The sequence below is a fragment of the Macaca nemestrina genome, chromosome 16 (assembly GCF_043159975.1).
Source record: "Macaca nemestrina isolate mMacNem1 chromosome 16, mMacNem.hap1, whole genome shotgun sequence".
NCBI lineage: Eukaryota > Metazoa > Chordata > Mammalia > Primates > Cercopithecidae > Macaca > Macaca nemestrina.
Window position 1 is genome coordinate 100,212,026 of NC_092140.1, and position 26,179 is coordinate 100,238,204.

Genomic DNA, 26,179 nt, shown 5'->3' on the forward strand with positions numbered 1-26,179 from the left:
TGCAGGCAACACTCATGCAGGGCTCAGGAGGGAGAACTGAGGCAGAGGTGGCACCATTCCCTCAACTCCAAGGCATTTGCCAAGGCATTTTGGTCCAAGAGCAGATACCAAGTTTCTCCTGCTTTTCCTCTCTCCTCCTTTCCCTTCAGGAGCTTCCAGCAGCACTGTTTCCGAGCGGCCAGGATTCCAGAACATTAACTGAGCCAGCCCCCGCCCCCACCTTACTCTCTGGGCCTCTCAAGACTCCAGTGGCTCAGAGGAAGCGCACCTCAACTAGCGACTTCTAGATTTACATCAAGAGTGAAGATGTATTCCAACTTTCAGGTCACTAAATTACAAACTTTTAGAAGCTAACCTGCATATGCCTGTAGTGCCTGTACTAGAATTAAAATTACGCTTTCTGCCTCCGACACTATGAATTCATGAAGAGAAAATGTACTTTTTCCTCCCCGTAAAGAGTAGTATAAAGTATTGGAGGTTGCTTTATAAAAAGCAGGGTTTATACAAGTGTTAGCGATTACAATTACATTCACAACCAGCGCTGCCGGCTGAAGCTCCTGGTTATATAAGCCTGTTGCTGGATTTTCTCCTCCACTGCCATTTCTGCTGGAGAAAGTTAAGGACATGAAACTTAAATTTCAATCTTTCTCCTTTTTCACTTTTGTTTACTAAAAATAAATCTGAAAAAGGAAGTAAAAATGATGCAAAGTAAACTTGATTGCCAATGCCCAGGCAGTCACCCAGCGAGGCCACACGTGTTTCTCACTCCTGGGTACACACCTAAGTGATATCCCCCAGCACCCCACACCGTGCTAGGCCCCGAGACTAGTTCTTGCCAATCAGATGTGGGCAGAACTGATGGATCTCTTCCTGCCAGACACGGGGAAGAGCAAATGATCCTTGCCCTGCAAACCATCCCGTCTCTCCCCTTCCAGTGTTGAGGCTGAGGGCGTACTCCCCGGAGCCTCGCTGTGCTGAAATGAAGCGGGCTTCGTTTGAACAGATATGGTAAGACAGGCAGACCTGGAATGATTGTAATGGAGGCAGAAGTTCACACTCACAGATGCTAGAAGCAGGAGGCACAGCATGCCAGGCAAGGCCATGCCAGGTAGCGCCACGGAACTCAGGAGGTTGGAGAGACGCTCCGCACGGCCCAGGCCTCTGCTGGGTTCTCACAGGGAGGAACCGCTGAGGCAGGGTAGGTATGCTGAATGAGGACATTTAGGATTGTATATCTGGAGTAATTCTGGCAGGCTCGGGGCTGTAAGGACGGTCCCCAGTTGTCGGGTACCTGGCCCTGGGGTGCTGTTGGGCAGAAGGAACACTGGCTCAGTGTGTGAGAGTTTGATAAAGGAGGTGGCTGGGGGCGTGGGCTCAGGCTTGGTTGATTTGTATGTCAAAGGGGTGCAGGCAGGGGAGGCATCTGCTATCTTCAGGAATTAGCTAGCCCTGGGAGGACAGTCTCTCCGGAATCAAGGCCCCTAATGCCAGTGCATCGGGAATACGAAAAATAAGAAAAATATACTCAACAAGCCAATGAACAAGGCACTCCTCCACTGGATAGGGACGTGGGTGTGAAATAAATCTTTACTGGGTTAAGCCCGTGAGATTCCCTGGCTAATCCATCTCGATTCAACTTCCTGCTACGAGTGAAATCTAGGAACTCTGGCTCACACTGCTTACAATATTACACCGAACCCAACTGTCTAAAACACACGCAACACAGAGGTTATGAAAAGAGACACTGAAACACGAGAAACATTAAACTGAATGAAAACAATGACCCTTCCAGCCCAATTCTGGGTGTCAGGATGTGTGAGGTACACTGTCACAATACAGAAGAAGAGCTGAAGTCAGAGTGTTACCACAGTTCATAACTGCATTTAAAACAAAACAAACAAAAATTTTGCATTTGAATTTGGAAAACTGTTTATATTTTAAACGTACTATGATTGGGTTAGTAACCAGTTACGCAGATTTACGAGCTGTAGTTTCATTTGCGTAAATCTGAAAGACTCCAGAATGTTCTGTGTTTCTAGGTCTTAGGGAGCAAGTTCCACTAACTTCAGGGTTTTATGAACTTGCACCACACTCTGTCCTCTCTGCAGGTCTTCCCAGATGGCAGAGGCCACACGGAGTTACTACCCTCTTTTCCTTCCCATTTAGCATTTAATGTTTGTCTCTGAATCTTTTAAATGTATTTTAGATCTTTTCTATGCTGCACAGAGCACTGTTGGTGACTTTTATGTGGGAACAAAATGTGAGTGTATTGTTTCATGTACCTTAGTGTAAAAGATAGTATTTTGTTGCCCTGTATGACTGCATTAACACATTCTTCTGGTGGGTTTAGGACATTGTGCAACCAGGTGGAGAAGGGGATTATTAATTAATGCAATACTGAGTCCTTCCAGCTTTGCTTCCAACCCATCCACTTTTCTCAAGTGCCATTATGGCTAAATTAGATCAGCAACAGCCCAGGAACTGGACTCTAATCATCATTCTGGCCTGTGTGGTTATATTAAAATAAATCGGACTGCACAGCTCCCTGCTTAGAACCTGCCAATGGCCTTTTATTGCACTTATACTCCTAAAGGCTCCTTTATTCCCAAAGGCCTGGAAAGGTCTGACTTCTCTGTCTCCACTCTCACCATCCGAAGGCAATCTGTGTCTCACAATCTGGCCCCCGACTGCTCCATGCCATCTTTCTCTTGGAACTATTCTATTCCTGTAACCTGAAGCTCTTTCCTCTCCTTCTCCTACCTCACTCCTACTCATCCTTCAGCTCTGTTGCCACACCCTCCAGGAAGCAGTCCTTAAAGCTCAGCCCAGGTTAGTTTTCCTTGGAAGACATTCCACCTGACATTGACCTTCTGCTTTGCTAACATTTCCTGTTCAAATCCTGCCTTCTCCAGGTGTCAGTTCCATGAGGGCAGAAACTCTTCTGTTATACGCACTACTGTGTCCCCAGAACCCAGGAGGAGCCTGGTATAAGATAACACATTCTTTTATCTTTTTTTTTTTTTTCTTTGAGACTGAGTTTCATTCTTGTCACCCAGGCTGGTGTGCAATGGCACCATCTCGGCTCACTGCAACTTCTGCCTCCCGGTTCAAGCAATTCTCCTGCCTCAGCCTCCCAAGTAGCTGGGGTTACAGGCATGCGCCACCGAGTCCGGCTAATTTTTGTATTTTTAGTAGAGATGGGGTTTCGCCATGTTGGTCAGGCTGGTCTTGAACTCCTGACTGTGACGTACGTCCATGTGAAGAGACCACCAAACAGGCTTTGTGTGAGCAACAAGTCTGTTTATCTCACCTGGGTGCAGGCGGGCTGCTCCAAAAAGAGAGTCAGCGAAGGGACACAGGGGTGGGGCCGTTTTATAGGATTTGGGTAGGTAGTGGAAAATTACAGTCAAAGGGGGGTTGTTCTCTGGTCGGCAGGGGTGGGGGTCACCAGGTGCTCAGTGGGGGAGCTTTTGAGCCAGGATGAGCCAGGAGAAGAAATTTCACAAAGTAATGTCATCAGTTAAGGCTGGAAGCAGCCATTTTCACTTCTTTTGTGATTCTTCACTTGCTTCAGGCCATCTGGATGAATATGTGCAGGTCACAGGGCATATGATGGCTTAGCTTGGGCTCAGAGGCCTGACACTGACCTCAGGTGATCTGCCTGCCTTGGCCTCCCAAAGTGCTGGGATTACAGGCATGAGTCACCTTGCCCAGCGACTCTTTTATCTTTTTACAAAAATGAGTGAATAATTGAGTTTAAGAAGTTGCAGTCTCAGAGAACACTGGCAATCTTGCCCAAATTTAGCTTAATGTGAAACGACGCAAGTCTCAGGATTTATATGGTATGAAACACTCAAGTTTTCAGTAATAAAGTAAGGGTCAGAAATAGTTTAAACTAATATGACCCAACAATGCCACGGGCACAGAGAGTCACACTAAGTTTTATTTTATACACGTGCACTACTATTTCAGTATGTAAAACATGCCTGATCTTACAGGAGCACATTTATTAAAAATTATAAAATAGCCTTCTCCAAAAATGTCGAAAGGCCCGGTTGCTTAATTAGTGCCCATACGTAAGAATCCGTGTGGCATTCTCCTTAAAGGGTGAGGGAACAGTTTCTACGGTGTGGACTCTGGGGAATCAAGAACAAATGTTTTTAGGAGCTCTTTTCTTCTGTTAAGTATAGTCTCTTTCCCATCACCTCTCTCTTAAATTTTATCATCTGAATACTTCCTTTTTTAAAATCAAGACCGATTTTGTATTATTTTGCCAATAACCACATTACACTTCAAGGAGGGTTGCTCAACTCTGCCGACGGGACGCACCAACAGGAAACCTGGGTGTGGGTTGACCCCCAGGGCTCCTGATGGACTTGGCTCCCTGTGAAGGTGACATCCTAGGTCTAACCTAGCATCGCTTTCCAGATTAAAGGCGAGGAGCCGCAGGCAGACCATGGCAGTAAGTGTATGGCTGTGATGGTTGGAAGAAATCTGATTTACTGAATTGCTTCAGTGGAAAAATTTATTTTGAAATTTGAAATGAATCATCACAAACTCCATCAGCAAAGGAGCGCTTTGAAAAGTCTCTCCAAAACCACATGAAGATAAGTAAAGCAAAATTCTTGGAAGCATTCTAGGGAAGGAACAATATACCTTCCCGAAAATATTTCTTCCCAACAATAAGTGTGTTTCTGTCGCCTTGCCCAAAGTGAACACCGCTGATATATACCTGAGGTTCTCTCCACAGATGGTGGAGGCAGAATTTTCTAGTTAAAAACCTCCTGTCTTTGTGACATCATCCGTACAGTATCAAGGGGGAAATGAACTACTCTAGGGACTTCAGCCCTGGTCAAACAAAACTCCTCTGGATCTCTGGATGTGGGTGGGCATCTGAGGGACAGCTTCAGGCAGCTCTTGGGGGAGGGGGAGAGGCCAGAAGGCGCCCCTCTGTTAGACCAAGGGCCCCCAGCTTTGATAGTGCCCTAGTTTGTCTCAAATTGGTACCATGTTCCTATGCCTCTTTGGGGGTGAGGAGGATATACATTCTCCTAAATGACAATTAGGAGTGTAATAAGGCCAGGCGCAGTGGCTCAGGCCTGTAATCCCAGCACTTTGGGAAGCCAAGGTGGGCTGATCACAAGGTCAGGAGTTCAAGACCAGCCCAGCCAACAGGGTGAAACCCCATCTCTACTAAAAATACAAAAATTAGCCGGGCGTGGTAGCATGAGCCTGGAATCCCAGCTACTCAGGAGGCTGAGGCAGGAAAATTGCTTGAACCTGGGAGGCGGAGACTGCATGAGCCAAGATCGCACCCCTGCACTCCAGCCTGGGAAACAGAATGGGACTCCGTCTCAAAAAAAAAAAAAAAGAAAAAAAAAAAAGTGTAACAAGAATTCACTTGTACTCAGGACAGCAAATCAGCACACATGAACAAGTCCTCCAGTCAGCTAGTATATCAACTGGCATATCCCGGTCCTCTGGGGCTTACAGTCTTTATCCCTGCCACTCCCCTCCCCACCAAAAAAATCCCTGCTACCCCCAGTCCCACTAAAAATACTTCCCATGGCCTCTGCAGCTCAGGTCCTGTGCAACTGCATGGTCCTGGCACACTCTTGCCAGATCCTACGTGTTTCTTTACAGAGCAGTCTTAATCTTCTTTACGGGCAAATCTCATCACATAACTCTCCTACCTCTAACCTGCCCTGAGAAAAAGTCCCCCCCACCAGCTGTTAGTGATCAGATCCTCCCTCACTTTTTTGCCCCTTTTTCCAGCCACTACCTCCTCTCTATGCTGTAGCTGCCTTGACTAGGGGTGGTTGTCCACTACACGGGGGATGCTAGAAATGTGTAGAGATGTGTTTTGATTGATAGTTCCAGAAGGATAGGGAAAGAGGGAGAGGGAGTGCCTTAGTTCTTTCGGCCGACTATAACAAAATACTATATACTGCATGGCTTATAACCCCTGGAAATTCATTTCTTACAGTTCTGGAGCCTGCGAAATCCAAGATCAAGGAGGTGGCAGTTGTGGTGTCAGGTGAGGGCCCATTCCTCATAGGTGATGTCTTCTAGCTACATTCCCACATAGTGGAAGGGGCAGATGAGCTCTCGAGGGTCCCTTTTATAGGTAAACTAATCCCATTTCTGAGAGATCTGCCCTCATGACCTAATCACCTCCCAGAGGCCCTATGTTATCTACCATCACCTTACAGTTTGAGGTTTTCACATATCAGCTGGGGGGCAGGGGGGCATATAAGCAGTCAGTTCACAGCAGGAGGTTACTGATTTTTCCAGTCCAGGGCAGGAATGCCCAGGGTCCCGAGCCTCTCACCAGAGGTGGATAAAGAAGAGTCCAGAGTCCAGGCACCCCCAGTCCCACTAAAATACTTCCCATGGCCTCAGCAGCTCAGGTCCTGTGCACCTGCATGGTTCTGGCCAGGAATGCTCCTTCTCCCAACCAGGCCCTTGTCCAAATCTCCCTTGTCCCACGTGACCACCCCCGACTCCTCTTTCAAGAACTTCAATATCACTTCCCGGAAGAAGACGCTCCTGGACTCATTAGACTAGGTTGTGTCTCTTTATTATACAAGCTCCACTCACAGATCCTAGGACTCAGTGCACTGGTAATTAAGCAACATGTACGAAATTCCTGCCCAACAACTCTGACCTCAGGTAAGCCTCCAGAGGGCAGGACAGGCAGTGCCTGGCTTGCTGGTATCTACATTCACCGCGCCCTCAGAGAGCCTCTTACCTCACAGATATGCTACAATCTCAGCAAACAAAGAAGCTCCTTCCAAAACATCTTCTCCAAACACAATCCCATTCCTGGGTTTAACCCTCCCTAAGCTGTCCCCTGGAGTCTCTGCCAGTAGTTTTCTTTCTACCGCTCACCTTACAAGACATGACAGGTTTATTTTCCCAAATTGTCCTGATCATAAAATCTAGATCTAAATTCTATACTGACCCTTCAATGCCTAAACAGTTAAGTCCCAGTTTCTTTCCTTCTTTTTTTCTCTCCTTCTTTCCTTCCTTTTCCTTCCTAACTTCCTTTTCTTTCGTTCTTCCTTCCTTCCCTTCTTTCCCTTCCTCCCTCCCTCCTCCTCCTTCTTCTTCTTCCTCTTCCTCTTTTCTTTCTCTTTCCTTCCCTCCCTCTTTCTCTCTCTCTCTTTCTTCTTTCTTTCCTTCCTTTCTTTCTCTTTCTTTTCTTTTTTCTTTTTTGACCGACTTTTGCTTTTTTGCCCAGGCTGCAGTGCAGTGGCATGATCTTGGCTCACTGCAACCTCTACCTCCCATGTTCAAGTGATTCTGCTGCTTCAGTCTCCTGAACGTAGCTGGGATTATAGGTGCCTGCCACTGCACCCAGCTAATTTTAGTATTTTTAGTAGAGACGGGGTTTCACCATGATGGCCAGGCTGGTCTTGAACTGATGTCAGGTGATCCACCCACCTCGGCCTCCCAAAGTTTTGGGATTACAGGCGTGAGACACCACGCCTGGCCACGTCCCAGTTTCTTAACCTCATACTCAAAGCCCTCTGTAATTCAGCTTTTATCTGCCTTCCTAAACTTCCCCATCTTCCACCCTTCAGCTGCTCAGTTTTCCACACCTGTCCTGATTTCCCCACTTTGCTTGATTCTTCCTTCTGTTGGATTTCATGGCTAAACGTAAATATTACCTCCTCTAGGAAGCTATTAATAACTCCAAATGAAAGGCATCTCTCAGTCCTCTGATATCTAATAGCATTTTATCTATGGTTTACTTGAAACAGCTATTTTCCTTGTACTAGAGTTATTTATTTGCAAATCTGCTCTGGTTGGAATGCAGCCTGCAAAGCTCATGTGTTTAAAGTTTGATCCCCAATGCAGTGGTGCTGGGAGCTGTGGCCTGACAGGAGGTGTTTGGGTCATGGGGGCACCACCCTCATGAATGCATTAATGCTGGTGTCACTGGCATGGGTTCCTTCCCCCTCTCTCTACCCCATATCCTTCCACCATGGGATGACACATCAAGTAGGTTCTAACAAGAAGCCAGCTCCCTGACCTGGGACTTCCCAGCCTCCAGAACCAGGAGCCAAATATATTTCTGTTCACTATAAATTACCCAGTCTCTGGTACTCTTATAGCAGCACAAAATGGACTAAGACAAACTCTAATCTCCCTTTCCATACTACAAACTCTTGGAAGGTGAGACCGACATTGATATATCTACTGTCACCCTTAGAATCTACCACAGTGTCTTGAACATAACAAGAATAAGGTTAATGAGCAATAATATAATGATTTTTTTCTCCGTACTAATAGTGAGAATTTATAAATTAATTCTAAAATATTCAATTTGTTAAAGGAAGTCAACTAATGACCAAGAACACCAATGTCCCTCTGTTCTGATACACTTAATATTTGCAATTTACTTCACTTTACACAGTTTCGCTCAATAGATTATTGTTTGCAACACAACTCAAAGAAAACCCCTATGCTGAAGGTTCAATAAATCCAATGAAATAATGACATTGATGATGATGGTGATAATAAAAAGAGGAAAGAAGCATCCTATTGGCTGGCTGCCAGGTAATTTGCCAGATTTGGAGGAATTAGATAAGGATAGCAGAACTAATTTCAAATTCACTTGGTGCTGTCTCTTAGGTAAGTTGGCAACTGCTGGGAGTCTACCACTTGTAAACACAGACCATGTTATGTGAATGAATGGACTTACATAATGGAATCTGGGTAAACTGTAGCAATTTCACCATAAACTACAAGGCACCAACTGAAAGTATGTGATCGTAATTCCAGGATTAGAAAACCATCGTCTCCACTGCAGAACGGCCCCATTAGTTCCTTTGAAGCAGGTAAGTAAATGACCATCTTGTAAAGCTTCTGAGAGTCAAAAGGCGAGCACTTCTGAGTTAGGAACACAGTAGTATGTCTAGATAAGTGGTAAGGAGTCTTCAGAGAGTACTTGCGGCTAGTTCATGCTATTTGCAGACTCTTCTTAAGTACTAAAGCCTGGGCTCAGGTACGGAGGATGATTTCTGAAATTTCTCTTATGCTCATCAGACATACCACTTCCCATCACTAATTCTTCCGGCTACAATGATGGCTGAGTCTGTCACCAAAATATCACAGCCTCTGACATAAAATCACATCCCCAACTCTTCTACTTACGCACTCTTATTTACAAAACCATTTTAAAATAAATTAAATCCACTGAGTAAAGACGAATCATAAGAAGGGTTTCATGTTAAAAGAAAACGATTTCACTAGAATGCTCTTTTCTGGGGTGGGGCTAGAAAGCATGAAATTGTATTCTCTGATTTAAAGACTTAAGAACCCTCAAAGGAAAAGGAGTTCTGATGAAATTGAAAGAATATGTCACGTGGCTTAAGAAAATGGCAGTGCATGCATTTTCTCTGTCAGTATTTAATAGGTTAAAGAATATCAGTGAGGATGAATCGTTTCTGTTGGAAGCCTAAAACTCACTGACACAGAAACAAAGACGCTTGGAAACTTTATATTCTTTGGTTCTTTGAACAATAAAGGGCCTTGTCTAGTCAACATTTGGAGTAATTTTTCCCAGGGGGATTATTACTATTTGAGAGGGATGAAAGAGTAGCATTCTCATGATACATTTTTATTTTCTGAGAATAAAAATATGTCTCTTTAGGAGGCCACGTTCTGGATGTATTAAGAAGTGTGAAAAAGCACTGAGTCTGCCACAGTTCTCAGATATCCTCTTCCAGCTGTAAAGACAAACCCCAATCTGGAGAATTAGTTCTCAAACCCTAATTTCAAAAGGCATACATAAAGGACAGGACCCTCTGTTAGAAAGCTAGGAATAAGATCCAACTCCTATAAGATCTGAGTTATTCTGCATATGGGTAGGGGAGGCTCGGAAATAAAAGTCCACGTAATTAACAGAGAATTTCAAACCACAGACAATAAGGATCAACATTTCATTATAGTACAGAGCTTTCCTTGAGGATCTCTGACTCAAATAGTGTTTACAAACTGAGATGACAATTCCTAGTACTCAAACTATCCAGTCAACTGGAAAGAAAATGGGTTCTCAAAGCCAGAACTGATGAAACCTACCAGCTATAAACCCGAGACCAGCTCTCATTATGCTTTAGGTATGTTTTCACTCTAAAATGTGTTCCTGTGATCTCTTGTTCTGCAGAACTGGAAAAAAAAATTGTGAACACACAGGCAGCAGAGCGGCTGCAAAGCTCCTTGCTGACAGGTGAGATCACACAGCCCTTACCATGCTCCAGAGCTTTCATGGGAAACCAGAAGAGGATGAGGGAGTGGACCAAGGCGTTGATGCAGTGACCCCAGAAAACCTAAGGAAAAACAAACCAAGGGAGTCAGGAGCTGCCCAAAATGCTTGACCTCTGTGAAACTCTCAACAAACGCCACATTGTGAGGGATCCTGACCGTGCGCTGCACGGTTCCAGGAGTAGCATATTATTCTTGACTTCGAAAAACAAAACAAAAAACAAAACCCTCACCCAAATCAACTATTTAATTTTTACATAAAATGACTGGATTATCTCCAGATCATATTACTTTAGTTACAAAGACCTAAATATCTACTCACACGTATGCAGACCAACACAATCTATCCGCACGTGAAAAATTCATTCTGATCAGTTTTCTTTAGCATTGTAAGAGAGACAACAACATTTCACAAACATCCAGAGAAAGGATAGTAGGTCAAAATTGTTAAGAAGAGACTAAAACTGTGTCTCTTCTTAACAATTAAACTGTATCGGGGCAGATGGGATGTCTTAAAAGCACTGAAAACATTCCACTTGTAAATTTTTGCACGGCATTCTCGCTGTTTTGTTTTACTACTTCAAATCCCTCTCATTCAACTTTTTCTATTATTTTTGGGATTTTAGATAATATACATATTTGAAATTTCTCTTTATTTTAATATTTAAAGGTCAGAAAAAAGGACACAAGGTTTAGTTTATTCTAAACTTTAGTTTCACTAATATATCACAATCATTGTTTTAACCACTGTGATGACAGAATTATTAACTATTAAAGCCAGATTAAATTTATTTAAACATCTACCAGTTGTCCCTGGGAATTATCATATAGTTTGAGCCTGAGATGACAGAAAATAGTGAAAAATGTTATTATAAGACAATGGAATTTCCCCCTGCTTTAAATGTTCATTTTGCACCATCTCTGATCTATCTAAAAAAAAAAAAAAATTCTTCAAAGTGCCTGCAGATGTTTCCGTGCATCCTCAGCTCTTACTTACTTCCCACCTCAAATGGCCTTTGCATTCAAATTCTGTAGAAAATGGATTTATGTAAATAATGCAGTGAAAATGGGTCATATTATCCCATTCACGGAATCATAGTCAACAAGGATTGGTAAAAGGAGTCCCTCGGGCCTCTTTGGATATGGGGATGGCAGAACCAATAAGGAGCCCTTCTGTTTCCTCTCTGCCTCGGATGTAACTAGTGAGCCTCCCCAGAAAAAGGTGGCTGCAGGGATATCAGGAACATCTGGCTCAGAAGAGAGGCCCTGGGAGACCGTTCACTCCTTGAGGCCTGGAGAGGTGACTCCCTATGTCCTTCTCACTGACAGCCCAGGAACCACGCACGCAAATCGTGACCGCCACCAGCACACAGTCCTGGAGGTGAACTGTGCAACAGACCTCTGTCTAAACTTCTGAATCCCCCCGAACGAAGACCTGAGGCAGAAACAAGGCCATGCGGCCATGCTCACATCTCACCCCTCCGCGCCCAGGCACACATCTCTCTTTTCTTTGGATGGGGTCACCCGAGCACTCTGCCACTTTCAGCTGCAAATGGCATCTGTGTGGCAGACCCCTCTGCTGCCTGAGACTGCCGACCCCTTTAACACCCCACCCAGCTTTGGGCTGGGTTTGTCAGGATCACCTATACCTTTCTTTGGCTCCTTTCTGATTCTCTGGTCCAGAAAAACAAAACCAAACAAAACCCCCACAACTCATGTGATCCCTGAGTTCATATCTAGACAATGTTATGCACAAGCTAAAGACACACTTTATTTCAAATGACAAACCCAGCAACAGTTAGGTAAGCTGCCATCGGGCCTCCACATAGGGCTGCAGGACCGCACAAGGGGGGGTCTCTGACAGTGGATCCTGAACCTGGGCTGTGGGAGCTGCTGCCCACACTGATGTCAGGGGCTGACAGGGAGAAGCGGGAAGGAGTCAACATGCTGGGACCGGAGGTTGCAGCCCACGCGGCATGGACCCGTCGCCTGAGAAGGCGTCTTGAATTCACTGGGCTTGTGGTGTGTGTGTGTGTGTGTGTGTGTGTGTGTGTGTGTGGTGGTGGGGCGAGCAGATCATGTTCTCAGCACTTCTTAAATGTTCTTTCTCAAGCTTCAAATATCTCATAGGCAGATGACTAGAATCAAACAGCCATGCCTTTCTGAGGTGACAATTCTGAGATCACACCCTGTTTACCTTTGTGTTGAAGCCTTCGCCGTTCTGGGTGATTTTGTAGAGCTGGGGAAACCTGAGCATGCTCTCCTGAGTGCAAGACCTCTCAAAGATTCCCAGAGTGAAGGGCGGCAAAGCGGTGAAAATCTGCAGGGAGAACAATGAGCCATTAACAGCAGTCCTTCCGACCCACATGGCTGCAGTGTTCCCTTCTACCAAACGATGACTTCATTTCCAGTCAAGTCCCAACCTGAGACTTCATGATTCACAGATCCCCAGACACCCTCCAAACAAAGGAAATAAATGAAAGACCATTTTTACATTAATCACTATCAAATGAATACACTGAACACTAAAAAATCATACATTATCCGATTAGCCAAGACTTCTTGTTAAATTAGCAACTACCTTCCTTTGTCAAACGAGGGCTGATGTGGAATCATGCCACAGTTAGCTCTGTGAAGTGCTGCTTTGTTTTCTGTTCACGCTAGCAGAGGTAAAATTTACAACCTTCCATCTTGACGTTATACTTAAAGTTCAGGAAGCATAATGTACTTCATCCATTTATTCATTCAACAGACGTTTACTATAAATGAATTATGGGCTAGATACTGTGATAAGCACCAGGCATGGAGAGATTTACAAACAGAAGAAAGAAGGAAAATCAGGTCCCTGACCTCCAGGAACGCCATCTACTGCAAAGGTGGGGGAGGGGAGTGGGGCAACAGGCATAGAGATAAATACACAAAACGCAGGGCTCTGCAAAACTGTTAATACCTGTTGAGGGAGGACGCAGAAGGAGAAGGGAGAGTCACCAAAGGATTCTTGCACCAAAGAGTATCTGACCTGCAAGGTATTGGACCAACAGGATTTGGCAAGATGATAGGGATGTGGGTGAGGAAGCAGTCCCACGAGAGATGCACCCCTTACAAAGCTCTGAGACATCAGCATGCCTGTTTGGAGGTGTTGAACAAAGTTTATAGAAGGCCACTGTTTGGACTGAGCTCCTGCACTCAGCCCCAGCAGACCTGACCAAACCAGAATGGAGTTACTTGTGCTAAGAGCTGTGTCATCAAACTAAACTTTGAAACAGGCCAGTTTCCCAAAACCGAACAAACCAACAAACAAAAAACACAGGAGATTCACAGCAACCAGTTTACCTGGGCACCAGAAAGGGCCCAGTTTACCTGAAGCAGCATGATATGGAAGTCCCCTCTGTTTCAACTCTGTAAAGAAAGTCACTTTGAAACAACCTATTGCTTTTTGTTCTGCTTCTGTTTCCTTAGCCCCTTTCTGCCTATAAAGCTGGCCTCCTCTGCTCAGCTCATCAGAGCACTCATTCTGTTTCATGGAATGAGATGCTACCCAATTCCAGAATGGCTAACAAAAGCCAATTCGATCTTTAAATTGTTGTAATTTTGTCTTTGGACGAGGAACCTTCTAAGATACACAGGATGGTGGCTGGCTGAGGGGTGCGGTGTAAGGCAAGGATAGGAAGGAGACCAGACCAAACAGTCTCCAGTGACAATGAGTTCTTAGGCAGACGGTGCCTTGCAAGACCTTTGACTTTCACCTGTACTCACATTTGTGTATTAGAAAGATAAAGCAGGAGCTGAAGAAGGTGCTTGGAAGAAACATGTCATTTTAACTCAGGACATGTTGGCCCTGAGGGTCCTTCTCCTGCTTGGTTCTGGGAGTGGTTCACAGAGCCTGGGTCACTTGCTGCTGAGCATCCCTCAAATCCCTACCCACAAGCCCAGCAAGCTCTCAGGCCTGTGGGAATTGGATGTGCATCTGTAAGAGAATTCTGAACTCACACTAGCTATCTGGAGATGGAGTGTGCGGCCAGAGGAAGCTGTTCCCAAGTCTATTGGGAGCAGGCAATCGGATGTGTGGTGAGTAGAGCCAGTAAAACTCTCACGCTCTTCCTTCAGGCCACAGCAGAATGGAAAGCAGCCCTGGGATTTCAATGTGCTACAAAGACTTTAAGGAGAAATCCACAGGAGACTTGTTGCACTCACTTTCCTCAAAACAACAAAAGTTGTCTGTTTTATAGCTGGACAGAGCTTCTAACAGAAGCCAGGAGCCATGCACACTTTCTTAGTCCATACCCTCACCTCCATTGCTCTGCATCCACGTGTACGTGTGATGTCATGCCTACTGTTTACGTGGCAGTCTTTTTCTTTTTTTTAAACTTGAGCTTCTCCTTCTACCTATCTTCAAATTCTCCCCTGTCCTTCATCACCATGCTATAATGAAGCCCAGCATGCCTACACATTTTCCACTCTGCCTATAGCATACTACACACACACACACACACACACACACACACACACACACACACACACTAGGGATCATAATTTGTTTCATCAAACGTTGACGCTGGCCAATCATGGTAGCTCCTGCCTGCAATCCTAGCACTTTGGGAGGGCAAGACAGGAGTTCGAGACCAGCTTGTGCAACACACCAAGACCCTGTCACAATTTCACAGAACACACTGAGGTAGTGTGTGCCTGTAGTCCCAGCTACTTGGGAAGTGGAGGCAAGAGGACTGCTCCAGCCCAGGAGGTCGAGGCTGCATGAGCTATGATTGCACCATTGCATTCTGGCCTGGGCAACAGAGTGAGACCCTGTCCCCTGCCAACCAAAAAAGTAGACATTATACACATTTTTCTTCATCATGCTCTTCTCGCTAAACAATGCATTACAGAAAGCCCCCCAAGTCCCTTGGGTTTGATGCTAATGCAGTCTTTTAATGCTCACATAATAATTCATAGTACGGATGTACCATTTTTTTAGCCATTCACCCACTGATGGGCATTTTCTTCCCAGTTCTTTGTTACCACAAACATGTAATACATATCTATACTATATTATAACATACAGGCTTTTTCTTTTACCTCTATGGGAAGAAGGCCCAGCAGCAGAGTTAAAAGGATACATGCATTTTTAATTTTACTAGATTCTGCCTTTCAAAGGATTTTGAAAGCATTTTCCTCTCCCATTGCAAAAGACAATCACAGATTTTTTCCTATTTCCCTATCAGCAATGGTTGTTACATTGGTCTTTTAATGTTCTCCAGTCTTAAAAATTAAAGATGTTACTTCTTACTTTAAAAAGCTGCATTTCCCCAACTTCCAGTGAGTTTCAGCATGTTTTCATACATTTGTTGGCTATCTGCATTTGCAGTTCTGTGGAATGTCTGCTCATGTCTTTTGTCTACTTCTTACTTTAAAAAGCTGCATTTCCCCAACTACCAGTGAGTTTGAGCATGTTTTCACACATTTGTTGGCTATCTGCATTTGCAGTTCTGTGGAATGTCTAACTCACGTCTTTTGTCTACTTTGTATCCATGGCTTATCCTCTTTTTAAAGAGCTCTTTGAGTAGAACAGATATCAACTCTGTCTTTATGTTATGAAATTTCATGCAAATGCACTCTTTGTCTATTGGTTTTTAAAATGGGTTCTTTTGCCATATAAAAGCTTTTAATATTTAAATGGCCAAGAAATGCTTCTGCGTGTCCAATTGTGGCTACAGAAGTTTCTCCTCCATGAAAATTACATGTTTTCAGGAGTGTCTTGTAGGATTTCACTATTTTATTTTCCACATTTAAGTCTTTAATATATCTGGAATTTTTTTATATAGGAGTCCATTTTTTTTTTCCAAATTAAGAGCCAGTTGTGACAACATAATTAATGAGGCCAAACTTTCTCCAATACATTGAAAGATCACCTTTAAGGCTAATCAAATTCTCATGTATTACACATGTAGACCCTAGAATAGGAATGTAGTTCTAGAATCTCCAACTTATTTGTCAATAACAGTGATTTGGTTATGGTGGCTTCATAGTATAGTCTGATATTTAGTAAAAATAAGTCTACTTTTATGATCTTTTTTTGAGCGTGCTTTACATATTTATTCTCAGATACGTGTAAATTCCATTAATACTTTAATATAACTATATGCAGCTTTCCCCTTTCCTCCCAAAACATTCACCTGTTGGGATTGATTCTATGTGGAATCACATATATCTATACTAATTTTAGAAGAGTTAAATCTTTTATGATATTAAGTCTTCCCATACAAGAATAGTATGCTTTTCCATTTGTTCAATAAGACTTTTAAAAATGTAGGTACTGTAGACATTTTTCCTATGCAATATACAATTGTAATTGCTTTATTGAAAGAATTCTTACTTCCTTTGCATTTTTAGGTGTCCATTGCCAGAGCAAAAAAAAAAAACAAACAAAAAAAGCTATTTATTGCTAGGCTAGAAAACGGCTATTGATTTTTAAAATATATTTATCATGTATCTGGTCACTTTATCAAATTCTCTTATAATTCTAGTATTTCTCTACTGGTTTTGTTTTCTAGATAAACAATCATATATGAACATATTTACATTACTATATTTCTGTGAGCATATTTGTATAAGTACAGAGATTGTTCACTGTTTTCCCAATATTTGCAATCTTCTTTGCAGTTGCCAAAAATACGAAAACAATGAATTATATAGCGATGGCAAGCATCTTGATTAACTTCTTATTTTAAATGAAATCATTTCAGAATTTTACCATTTTGGGCAGCATGCTACTGGTTTTTGTAAATGGTATGAATTCTGGTTAAGTGGCTTTTTTCTATTCCTATTTTATTTAGAGTTCTTATTTTGGGAATGGCAGCTGAATTGCTTCAAACATTTTTGTAGCATCTGCTGATGGGATCACGTTTTTCTTATTTTATTGATCTAGTGATATTTAGAAAGATGTTTAATTTCAAGCCTCCTGTATTCCTAAAATAAATCTTACTTTGTCACATACTTTTTCTTTTAATATATTATTGAACTCCATTTGCCAATATTTTACTTAGAATTTTTGTATTTCTGTTTATAAGTGAGACTTCTTCCTCAAATGACGCTGGCTTGACAACAGGATTCATTTTCTGCAAGAGGTTAAATAATACTAGAGTGCTCTCTGCATTATAACAGACATAAAATTTAGCTGAAATCCATTTGATCCTAGTGGCATTGGTCCCTGGTGGCATTTTTAGTCTCATTCTACCCACAAAACAAAATGATATAGAAATTTGACTATAAGCCAGGCATGGTGGCTCACATCTATAATCCCAGTACTCTGGGAGGCTGAGGTGGGTGGATCACCTGAGGTCAGGAGTTCAAGACCAGCCTAGCCATGGTGAAACCCTGTCTCTATTAAAAATACAAAAAATTAGCCAGGTGTGGTGATGCACACCTGTAATCCTGGCTACTTGGGAGGCTGAGGCAGAAAAATCACTTAAACCCAGGAGGCGGAGGTTGCAGTGAGCCAAGATTGCACCATTGCACTCCAGACTGGGCAACAAGAGCAAAACTCCATTTCAAATAAATAAATAAATAAATAAATAATAAAGTTGACTATGGATATAATGAAAATCTTCTGGGACAGCATTCATTTATTATTTAGGAAGAAGCCTGTTTCTTCTTGTTGTTGTTGTTGTTTTTGAAACAGAGTCTTGCTCTGTTGTCCAGGCTGGAGTGCAGTGGTGTGATTTCAGTTCACTGCAACCTCCGCCTCCCAGGTTCAAGCAATTCTCCTGTCTCAGCCTCCCAAGTAGCTGGGATCACAGGCTCACACCACCACACCCAGTCAATGTTTGTACTTTTAGTAGGGATGAGGTTTCACCATGTTGGCCAGGCTGGTCTCAAACTCCTGACCTCAGGTGATCCACCTGCTTCGGCCTCCCAAAGTGCTGGGATTACAGGTGTGGGCCAACGCGCCCGGCCTCAAGCCTGTTTTAATGCTATTAACTTGTTATGAAAATTAGTTTGAGAGGCTGAGTGTGGTGGCTCACGCCTGTAATCCCAGCACTTTGGGAGGCCAAAGTGGGTGGAACACAAGGTCAGGAGATCAAGACCATCCTGGCTAACACAGTGAAACTCCATCTCTACTAAAAATACAAAAAATTAGCCAGTCGTAGTGGCGGGCGCCTGTAGTCCCAGCTACTAGGGAGGCTGAGGCAGGAGAATGGCGTTGACCTCAGGAGGCGGAGCTTGCAGTGAGCGGAGATCGCACCACTGTACTCCAGCCTGCGCAACAGAGCGAGACTCCATCTCAAAAAAAAAAAAAAAAAAAAAAGAAAGAAAGAAAGAAAATTAGTTTGAGAAACAATGACTTGCTACTTCAGCTGACTTGAGGAATCAAAGAAAGAGTACATTTAGAAGAAAAAGCAGGAGAGAAATACTGCTTGAAGAATATGACAGGGGAGAACCCAGCCCAGAGGAAGAGGATCACTAGCAAATGCGTTCCACATCAGAAATGTTCTCTTGCAGGTGGTCTCTAGAATGATCCTGGGCTGGAAAAATTGCTAAATAGGGCATTATTGGAGCAAGAATGGCAAACTGGAATATGGATTAAGATGAATTAGATAATAGTATTAAATTCATGTTAAATGTTTCAGATTTCATCATTATAGTTTGGTTGTATAAGAGGAAGATCCTGCTATAAGATCTTTAAGCAGGAAAGGGACATGATGTTTGCAATACTCCGCTGGGTCAGAAATAAATGCATTCACAAGTGTGTGCGTGAGTGTAGGCACGTGTGCATGCGGACAAGTATGGAGAAAGAGAATGCAGTAGGGGGAAATGCTAATTACTGTTCAGTCTGGGTGAAGGGTAAATAGTAGTTCTTTGTACCTTTTTTGTAACTTTTCTCTAAATTTCTATTTATTTTATACAAATGTCACAATTATCATGCGGGCAAATTTTCATGTTCCCAAAAGGTTTGGCCCCTCCAGTATGAGCAAGTCCAGAGCCCAGTGGTGCATTTGAGTTCACCTGACAGATCCTTGACCATTCCATCCCAACTGCCAGCACTCACCAGCAGCCCACTTCAATGCCTGCACTGTGGACTCTGTGGTAACCTAGGCCCTTTCACCTTGAAATACTCTTTTCTATCACAGTGTACTCTCTTTATAGTTTGGGGGACAGAAAAACTGCATAAAATATAATCCTAACTCTAAGGTCATGCATAACAATAACTAGAAAAGTTTGTAGCTCATGACTGTAATCCTACCACTTTGGGAGGCCGAGGTGGGAGGATTGCTTGAGCCCTGGGATTTGAGACCAATCTGGGCAACACAGCGAGACCCCGTTTCCACACATTTTTTTTTTTAAATTAGCTGGCTGTGGTGGCACTTGCCTGTGGTCCCAGCTATTAAGGAGGCTGAGGTGGGAGGATTGCTTGAAACAGAGAGGTTCAGTGAGTAGTGATGGCACACTGCACTCCAGCCTGGGTGACAGACCAAGACCCAGTCTCAAAAACAACAACAACAACAACAACAACAACAACAACAAAAAAAAGGCAAAAACTGCAATATCTCTGAGATATTCTTTGTTAATCTGAGGCGGGGCTCAGGAATCTGCATTTTTCAAATAAACCCTAGTTATTCTCCTGCAAATGGTCTGTGGGCCTTATTTTGACCAACACTGCCCTCTAGGCTGTCAGCATCTTATGTGTAGTAGGCACTCAATAAAATCTGTTGGATTAATTTGAATTGGCCAAGACTGCATGGAGCTAAGAAAAGAATCCAGCCCTCATGCCCTGAGCATGGAAATCAGGCTAAAATCCACTCATGCTATAAGCAGGTGATTGTTCTTCACTCTACAACAGAATCTCTCCTAGGTCTCAGCATCTTGTTTCTAAAATAGGGATGTGGCATGTGTTTGTGTGAAGTGTCAACTCCACGGACACCTGACCCTTTCAAGTCCTGAATAATCGTGGAGCATTCTGCATATTTCCCCCAAATGGTAGAACAGCTTTAACCTACTCAAAACAGTTCCAGGAGGTGCAGAGTTAGCAACCTGTGGTCTACCCTTAGTACACAAAGGGGAGGTCCTGCAGCCCTTATCCATGGGTAGGTGGTCAGAGTAGCTTTTCTAACACAGGAGAGGAATGGACATCAATTCTGTCCTGTTCTTACCCCTCCTAATCTTTGTCTTTTAGGGCATCAGTATCAGCAAGAAATACGCGAGTGCACTTTGCAGCAAGTTAACACAGTTACGGACTCACCAACACAATATTTAACTCAAGATCCGGACCCAGTCCTCCTTGGAGGTGTCTGAATCCACATATCTGACCCTCTTAACCTGCAAGCTACACAGGGCCAGGGCAAACTACTGCATTCAGCATTTTACACCAGCGCCCAGCACTGAGGTTATCCATAAAGGCAGGTGAAAGCATAGAAGACTTAAATATCTAGCCACCAATGGATACGCACACGAAATATTTCTAGTACCATAGGTTTTATCATTGTAAGCCTGGTAACTCCCATCTACATCTATCCACGATGGCTGCTTCAGAATGTAAACTCCCAAGTGAGAGAACAATTCAAAAACTGGGCCGTTCTGGGGTCTCCAGAGTGCTCAGCTACAAGCCCCTTAGTTCTTCCTGCCAGTGAAACAAAAAGCAAGAAAGCTAAGCAGCTACTGAGCCATTTTAGCTACAGTTTATATTTATTTCTAGCTTCTGAATTCATCATAGTTATAAAAAGTAATAAAAAAGGAACTCGAAAAGCATAAAAAATACCAGATGAGCTGATGACCATCCTCCACAGTAGCTGGAAGTCAGAATTCATTATTTTAGCTCTAATTGCAGAAGAAAATGTGCTTCCACAAGGACAGATACCCTTTCAGGAAGGCCAGAAGGGACACCAGATCACACACTGTATATGCGTATCTATGTTTAAGAATTCAGAACAAAAATAATGAAGTGGAATGAGTTTAGACGTAGTTCAGAAATTTGTACTTGAGCTAAAAACACGAAAGTGTTGCACAGGCATTTGGTGAGGGGGTAACAAGGGTCTATTATCAAGATATATGGGTTAATAATTTCATGGGGTTATTCAAGAATGATCTGCTATGATGGAAACCATGTGTGGAGAGTTTGGGCTTCTGCAGGATGTTTCACAGCAACAAAGGGCCTAAAGATATATTTGTGCTGCCTGGTAAGTATACAGATGATTGACTTAGATACACTTCCCAGACATAAACAGTGAAGGAATGCCACTGAAGTTCTAAGTTCTGCATGCGATCAGATAGATGAAGAATGCTTACCACATTGTACAGGCCGATGCACCAACGTTCAAATAAAATCTGCCCAGAAAATCCATTAACAAAGGCGAACCAAAGCTGCAAGAGAAGAAAGTTCATGAAGTTTTATATCAATATTGACCTAAATGTTTCCATTCACCGAAGAAGTAGCGGGAATGTGGACCACCAGCTGGACACAGCTGCTAAGGAATCAGGAGCCACAGGACTGCAGCAGTGGTTCCTTTGTAAAACATAGATTCCCGATATCACAGAAATCCGTATTGTAAGGAAAATTTATATTTAAGGCATACATCCATTGTTAAGAGAGAATATGCACACGTTCACAGAAAAATATATTTAATTTGTTTTTAATAGGTTTGGTATCAAAACTTTCTCATTGACTGGAGGAGTCTCAGCTTCACATTCTTGTTTTTCTCTAAAGTGGATTTGAGAAATATGATGTGTCTTTGCAGGACTTTCAAATAGATATAAATCATAAATTAAAAACAACAACAAAAGCTCCTCTGTTCTGTGTGTTCTTAGTTCATACATTATCGACCCTCCTTAATCGGACGTCTACCACCTTGACCAAGGTCAAAACAGAATCACATAAAAGAAACATGCTCAAATCATTTTTTGAAGCAATGAGAGATGTATAAATAAATAAATAAAATGTGGACTGTTATTCATGCCTCCAAGTAGTCTATGATTCTAACTGATTAGGCAAGACTGATATAAAAACAAATACAGAGCCAAGTGCCAGGATATAATTAGTGTGCACGACAAAGGATAAAACACCGTCAGAGGCCAGGTGCGGTGGCTCACGCCTGTAATCCCAGCACTCTGGGAAGCTGAGGTGGGTGGATCACCTGAGGTCAGGAGTTCGAGACCAGCCTGGCCAACAAAGTGAAACCCCATCTCTACTGAAAATACAAAAACTAGCGGGGTGTGGTGGCAGGCACCTGTAATCCCAGCTACTTGGGGGTGCTAAGGCAGGAGAATCGGTTGAACCTGGGAGGTGGAGGTGGAGGTTGCAGTGAGCCAAGATCATGCCACTGCACTCCAGCCTGGGCGACAAGAGCAAGATTTCATCTCAAAAACACAAAAACAAAAAAAACCCAAACAACACTGTCAGAGAAGGAAAGATCACCCAGATGTAATCTGAGTACACGGAGGCAGCAGGACTGGGGTGGAAGAGGGCCGAGCCACCCGGAGGTTTCTTCCAAGACAGAAACCTGAATTAGAAGGAAGCGAACATGAAAATATGGAATTTTAAAAGTTGCTGTTGAGTAATCAGGTACATTTATATGAGATGTGATTCCAATGACTGAGGGCAGACTTGAGAGTGTCCCATACAAATCACGGAGTCAACATTAGCTGTGTTATATCATCACAGACGGAGACCGCTGCTGGGGTAGAACCTAACTGGCAACATAGAACAGACACCACGGCAAACAGAGTCCAGGTCAGCTCTGGTATGGAAATTTTACTGAGGCAGATTTTTCAAAGTCAGTTTCTTGTGTCCACCAGATTAAGTTTCTTGAAGCAGGAAGTGTTCCCCACGCCGCTCTGTGCACTACTATATCCAGTATGATACTCGGTACAAACAGGGACTCACCAAGTCCCCGTGAGCTCAAATTAAATGCCAATTCAAGTGCTAGTTAAAGTTTTCCTTAAATACAGCTTTCACCTTGTCATTCCCCTGTTCAAAAAACTACTAGGGTCCCCTCTTCAATCCAAGATAAACTTGCTGACTTTCAAAAATCCTTCCACACTTCTATTCACTCTTCATTTCTTTCTCCTTTAAAACGTTTTATTTTATTGTAAATTGACCCTTTATAACTGCATGTATTTATGGGGCACAAAGTGATATGAAACTTTCCGAATACAGGGTAGAATAATTAAGTCAAGCTAACCAACGCATCTATCACCTCAAATACTTACTTTGAAGAGGTGAGAATATTTGAAATTTACTCTTAGCAACTTTGAAATGTACAATGCACTATTTTTTTTTTTTTTTTTTTTTTTTTTTGAGACGGAGTCTCGCTGTGTCTCCCAGGCTGGAGTGCAGTGGCGTGATCTCGGCTCACTGCAAGCTCCGCCTCCCGGGTTCACGCCATTCTCCCGCCTCAGCCTCCCAAGTAGCTTACAATGCACTATTAATTATACTCACCACACTGCAAAATAGATCTCAAAAAACCCCATACAACTTATTCCTCTTGTCTGAGACTTTGTACCCTTTGACCATCACCCCAATTCCCTCCATCCTCTGTTATCACCATTCTATTTAGGATTTGATGCTCTCTCTCCTAGTCACTCAATTTCAACTACCCTTCCAAGAGGTCTGGCTATTCTCAGTGAGGAAATATTGGTGAAGAACTAAGAACCAGAGATTCATGCTGTGCTCTGTGCTTGGAAAATTCCTACAACATTTATTCAAATACTAGCCATCCCTAAAACCACAATTTCAACCCCACTCTCTCCCTACCACTGGAGGTCTTGGCAATCAATACTTCAACCACACTTTTAGTGCAATGAGAGCCTGGATCCACATCAGATTCAAACACATTAGTAAATTGTTTCAAGGGTTTTAAGTTAATTTTCCAAAGACTGTGCTATAATTCTGAGTTCTCCTATTCAAACGATTGACCAAAAAGATATCTAGTGAGTATTTTATTTTATTGCAAAATCCAGTTAATGTGTTGTCTTGTTGAAGGTAGTAGTGATATTTCTACTGCTCTGCCCTCCCTGTTATCAACTGAAAATAGCAAACACAAATAAAAATAGAAAAGAGCTGGGCATAGTGGCTTATGCCTGTAATCCCAGCACTCTGAGAGGCCAAGGGGAGACAATCGTTTGAGCCCAGGAATTAATGACCCACCTGTGTGACATAGTGAGACCCCCATCTCCACAAAAAATAAAGTTAGCTGGGTGTGGTGATGCATGCCTCTGTAGTCCCAGTTCCTCAGGAGGCTAAGGCAGGAGGATTCCTTGAGCCTAAAAGGTGGGCAGCTGCAGTGAGCTCTGATCGTGCCACTGCACTCCAGCCTGGGCTATGGAGTGAGACCATGTCTCAAAAAAAAAAAAAAAAAGCAAACACATACACAATGAAACTATGAGTAGCTTTACTTAAAACTACAAATGATATACAATAGATGCAAACAAATATTATCAGATTAGATCAAATCAAGGGAGAATGCCCACAACAGACAGAACCTACAGATTAAACCAACTAAAAAAAGGTTTCAAAGAAATAGGTGAAACAATCCAAGAAATAGCCAAACGAACTCTAATTTAGAGGATAAAATATAGAGGTCAGGGCAAGCAGTGGCAGAGGTTGAATTCTGGATGGATTCAACACAGCAGGCAAATTAAAGCTGAAGGGCAATATGCTCTTTCCCTCCTTTCTTTCAGGAATCAAGCAGGGAGGACACCAGGGCAGCATGGAAAATACAAATGACAATCAACTTGGCAGACACTGATCAAGTTTCAAGATGAACTGAAAAGAAAAAAAAAATGCAGAATCATCCAAGAGAAACCCATAACACACAGAAATTTCCTCTAGGGAATACAGGCCTCCTCTAAGGGAAAGAAACAGCAGCAAGGGAGGTGCTTATGATTGCAGAGTGATAGGAGACCAGAGCAGGAAGTGCTCCAAGACAACTTGGAATCCCCTTTCCCCTAGACATCTTCCAAAAATATTATAGAAAAAATAAGAGGACATGACAAACGCACATGAAATAATCTTTCCAGGAGAACAAGGCCACACTGCAGAAGAAAATCTCAAACATTCTTGGTGAGACTAAGAGAGCTAATAAAAACGTGAATTTTCTTAGAAATGAAAGTTACAATAAGATGTCTAATATAGAAAGCAAAGACATAAATAGGAAGAGGTCAATGTCACAGACTGAAGCCACCCTAAAGAGAAATGAAAGCCAGAATTGACACTGTTAGCAGGGCGTGGTGGTTCATGTCTGTAATCCCAGCACTTTGGGAGGCCAAGGAGGGTGGATCATCTAAGGTCAGGAGTTTGAGGCCAACCTGGTCCAACATGGTGAAACCCCACCTGTACTAAAAATACAAACATTAGACAGGCGTGGTGGTACATGCCTGTAATCCCGGCTCCTCCGAAGGCTGAGGCAGGAGAATCACTTGAACCTGGGAGGTGGAGGTTGCAGTGAGCTGAGATTGTGCCACTGCACCCCAGTCTGGATGACGAAGCGAGACTGTCCCAAAAAAAACAAACAAACAAACAAAAAAAAAGCAAAAAACTGGCACTGCTGAAACCACACGTAGAGACAGACAGTGAAGCTTGATAAAACAATTCTCAGTAAAGGTCAAAAGGTTAATAAAGATTTTTAAGAGAAATGGATAGAGTTAAAAGCCCTTAAAGATAAGCAAAAAAATTCCCAAAAAGATGTACTTAAAAAAAAAAGAGGAAAACAGATTTTTAAAAAATGTTCAAAGATATAACAGAAGAAAATTTTCTGAAATACTCTAATCAGCCAGTAGAGAGAGGATCCTTCATCCCAGGAAACAAAACAAGCAACAGACACAGAAAGATCAATACCCACACACGTCCTGCTATAGGAATTAATGAGTTTTAAGATTTTATAGGATCAATTCTTCAGTATATTCACACAGAAAAAGTAAC

The 26,179-nt window shown here is 42.9% G+C and overlaps 1 protein-coding gene across 5 annotated transcripts in view; it reads right to left on the reverse strand.

The window, feature by feature from the left end:
* LOC105490228 (ATPase phospholipid transporting 8A2) overlaps window positions 1-26,179 on the reverse strand; it is a 654,028-nt gene that overhangs the window by 172,347 nt on the left and 455,502 nt on the right. For all 5 annotated transcript variants that reach the window (XM_011755645.2, XM_071081519.1, XM_011755646.3 and 2 more), the window contains 3 exons: window positions 21,550-21,624; window positions 12,470-12,592; window positions 10,259-10,337 (listed from right to left, as the gene is read on the reverse strand). In XM_011755645.2, coding sequence (XP_011753947.2) covers window positions 10,259-10,337; window positions 12,470-12,592; window positions 21,550-21,624 — 277 coding nt within the window. The remainder of the gene's footprint in view (window positions 1-10,258; window positions 10,338-12,469; window positions 12,593-21,549; window positions 21,625-26,179) is intronic.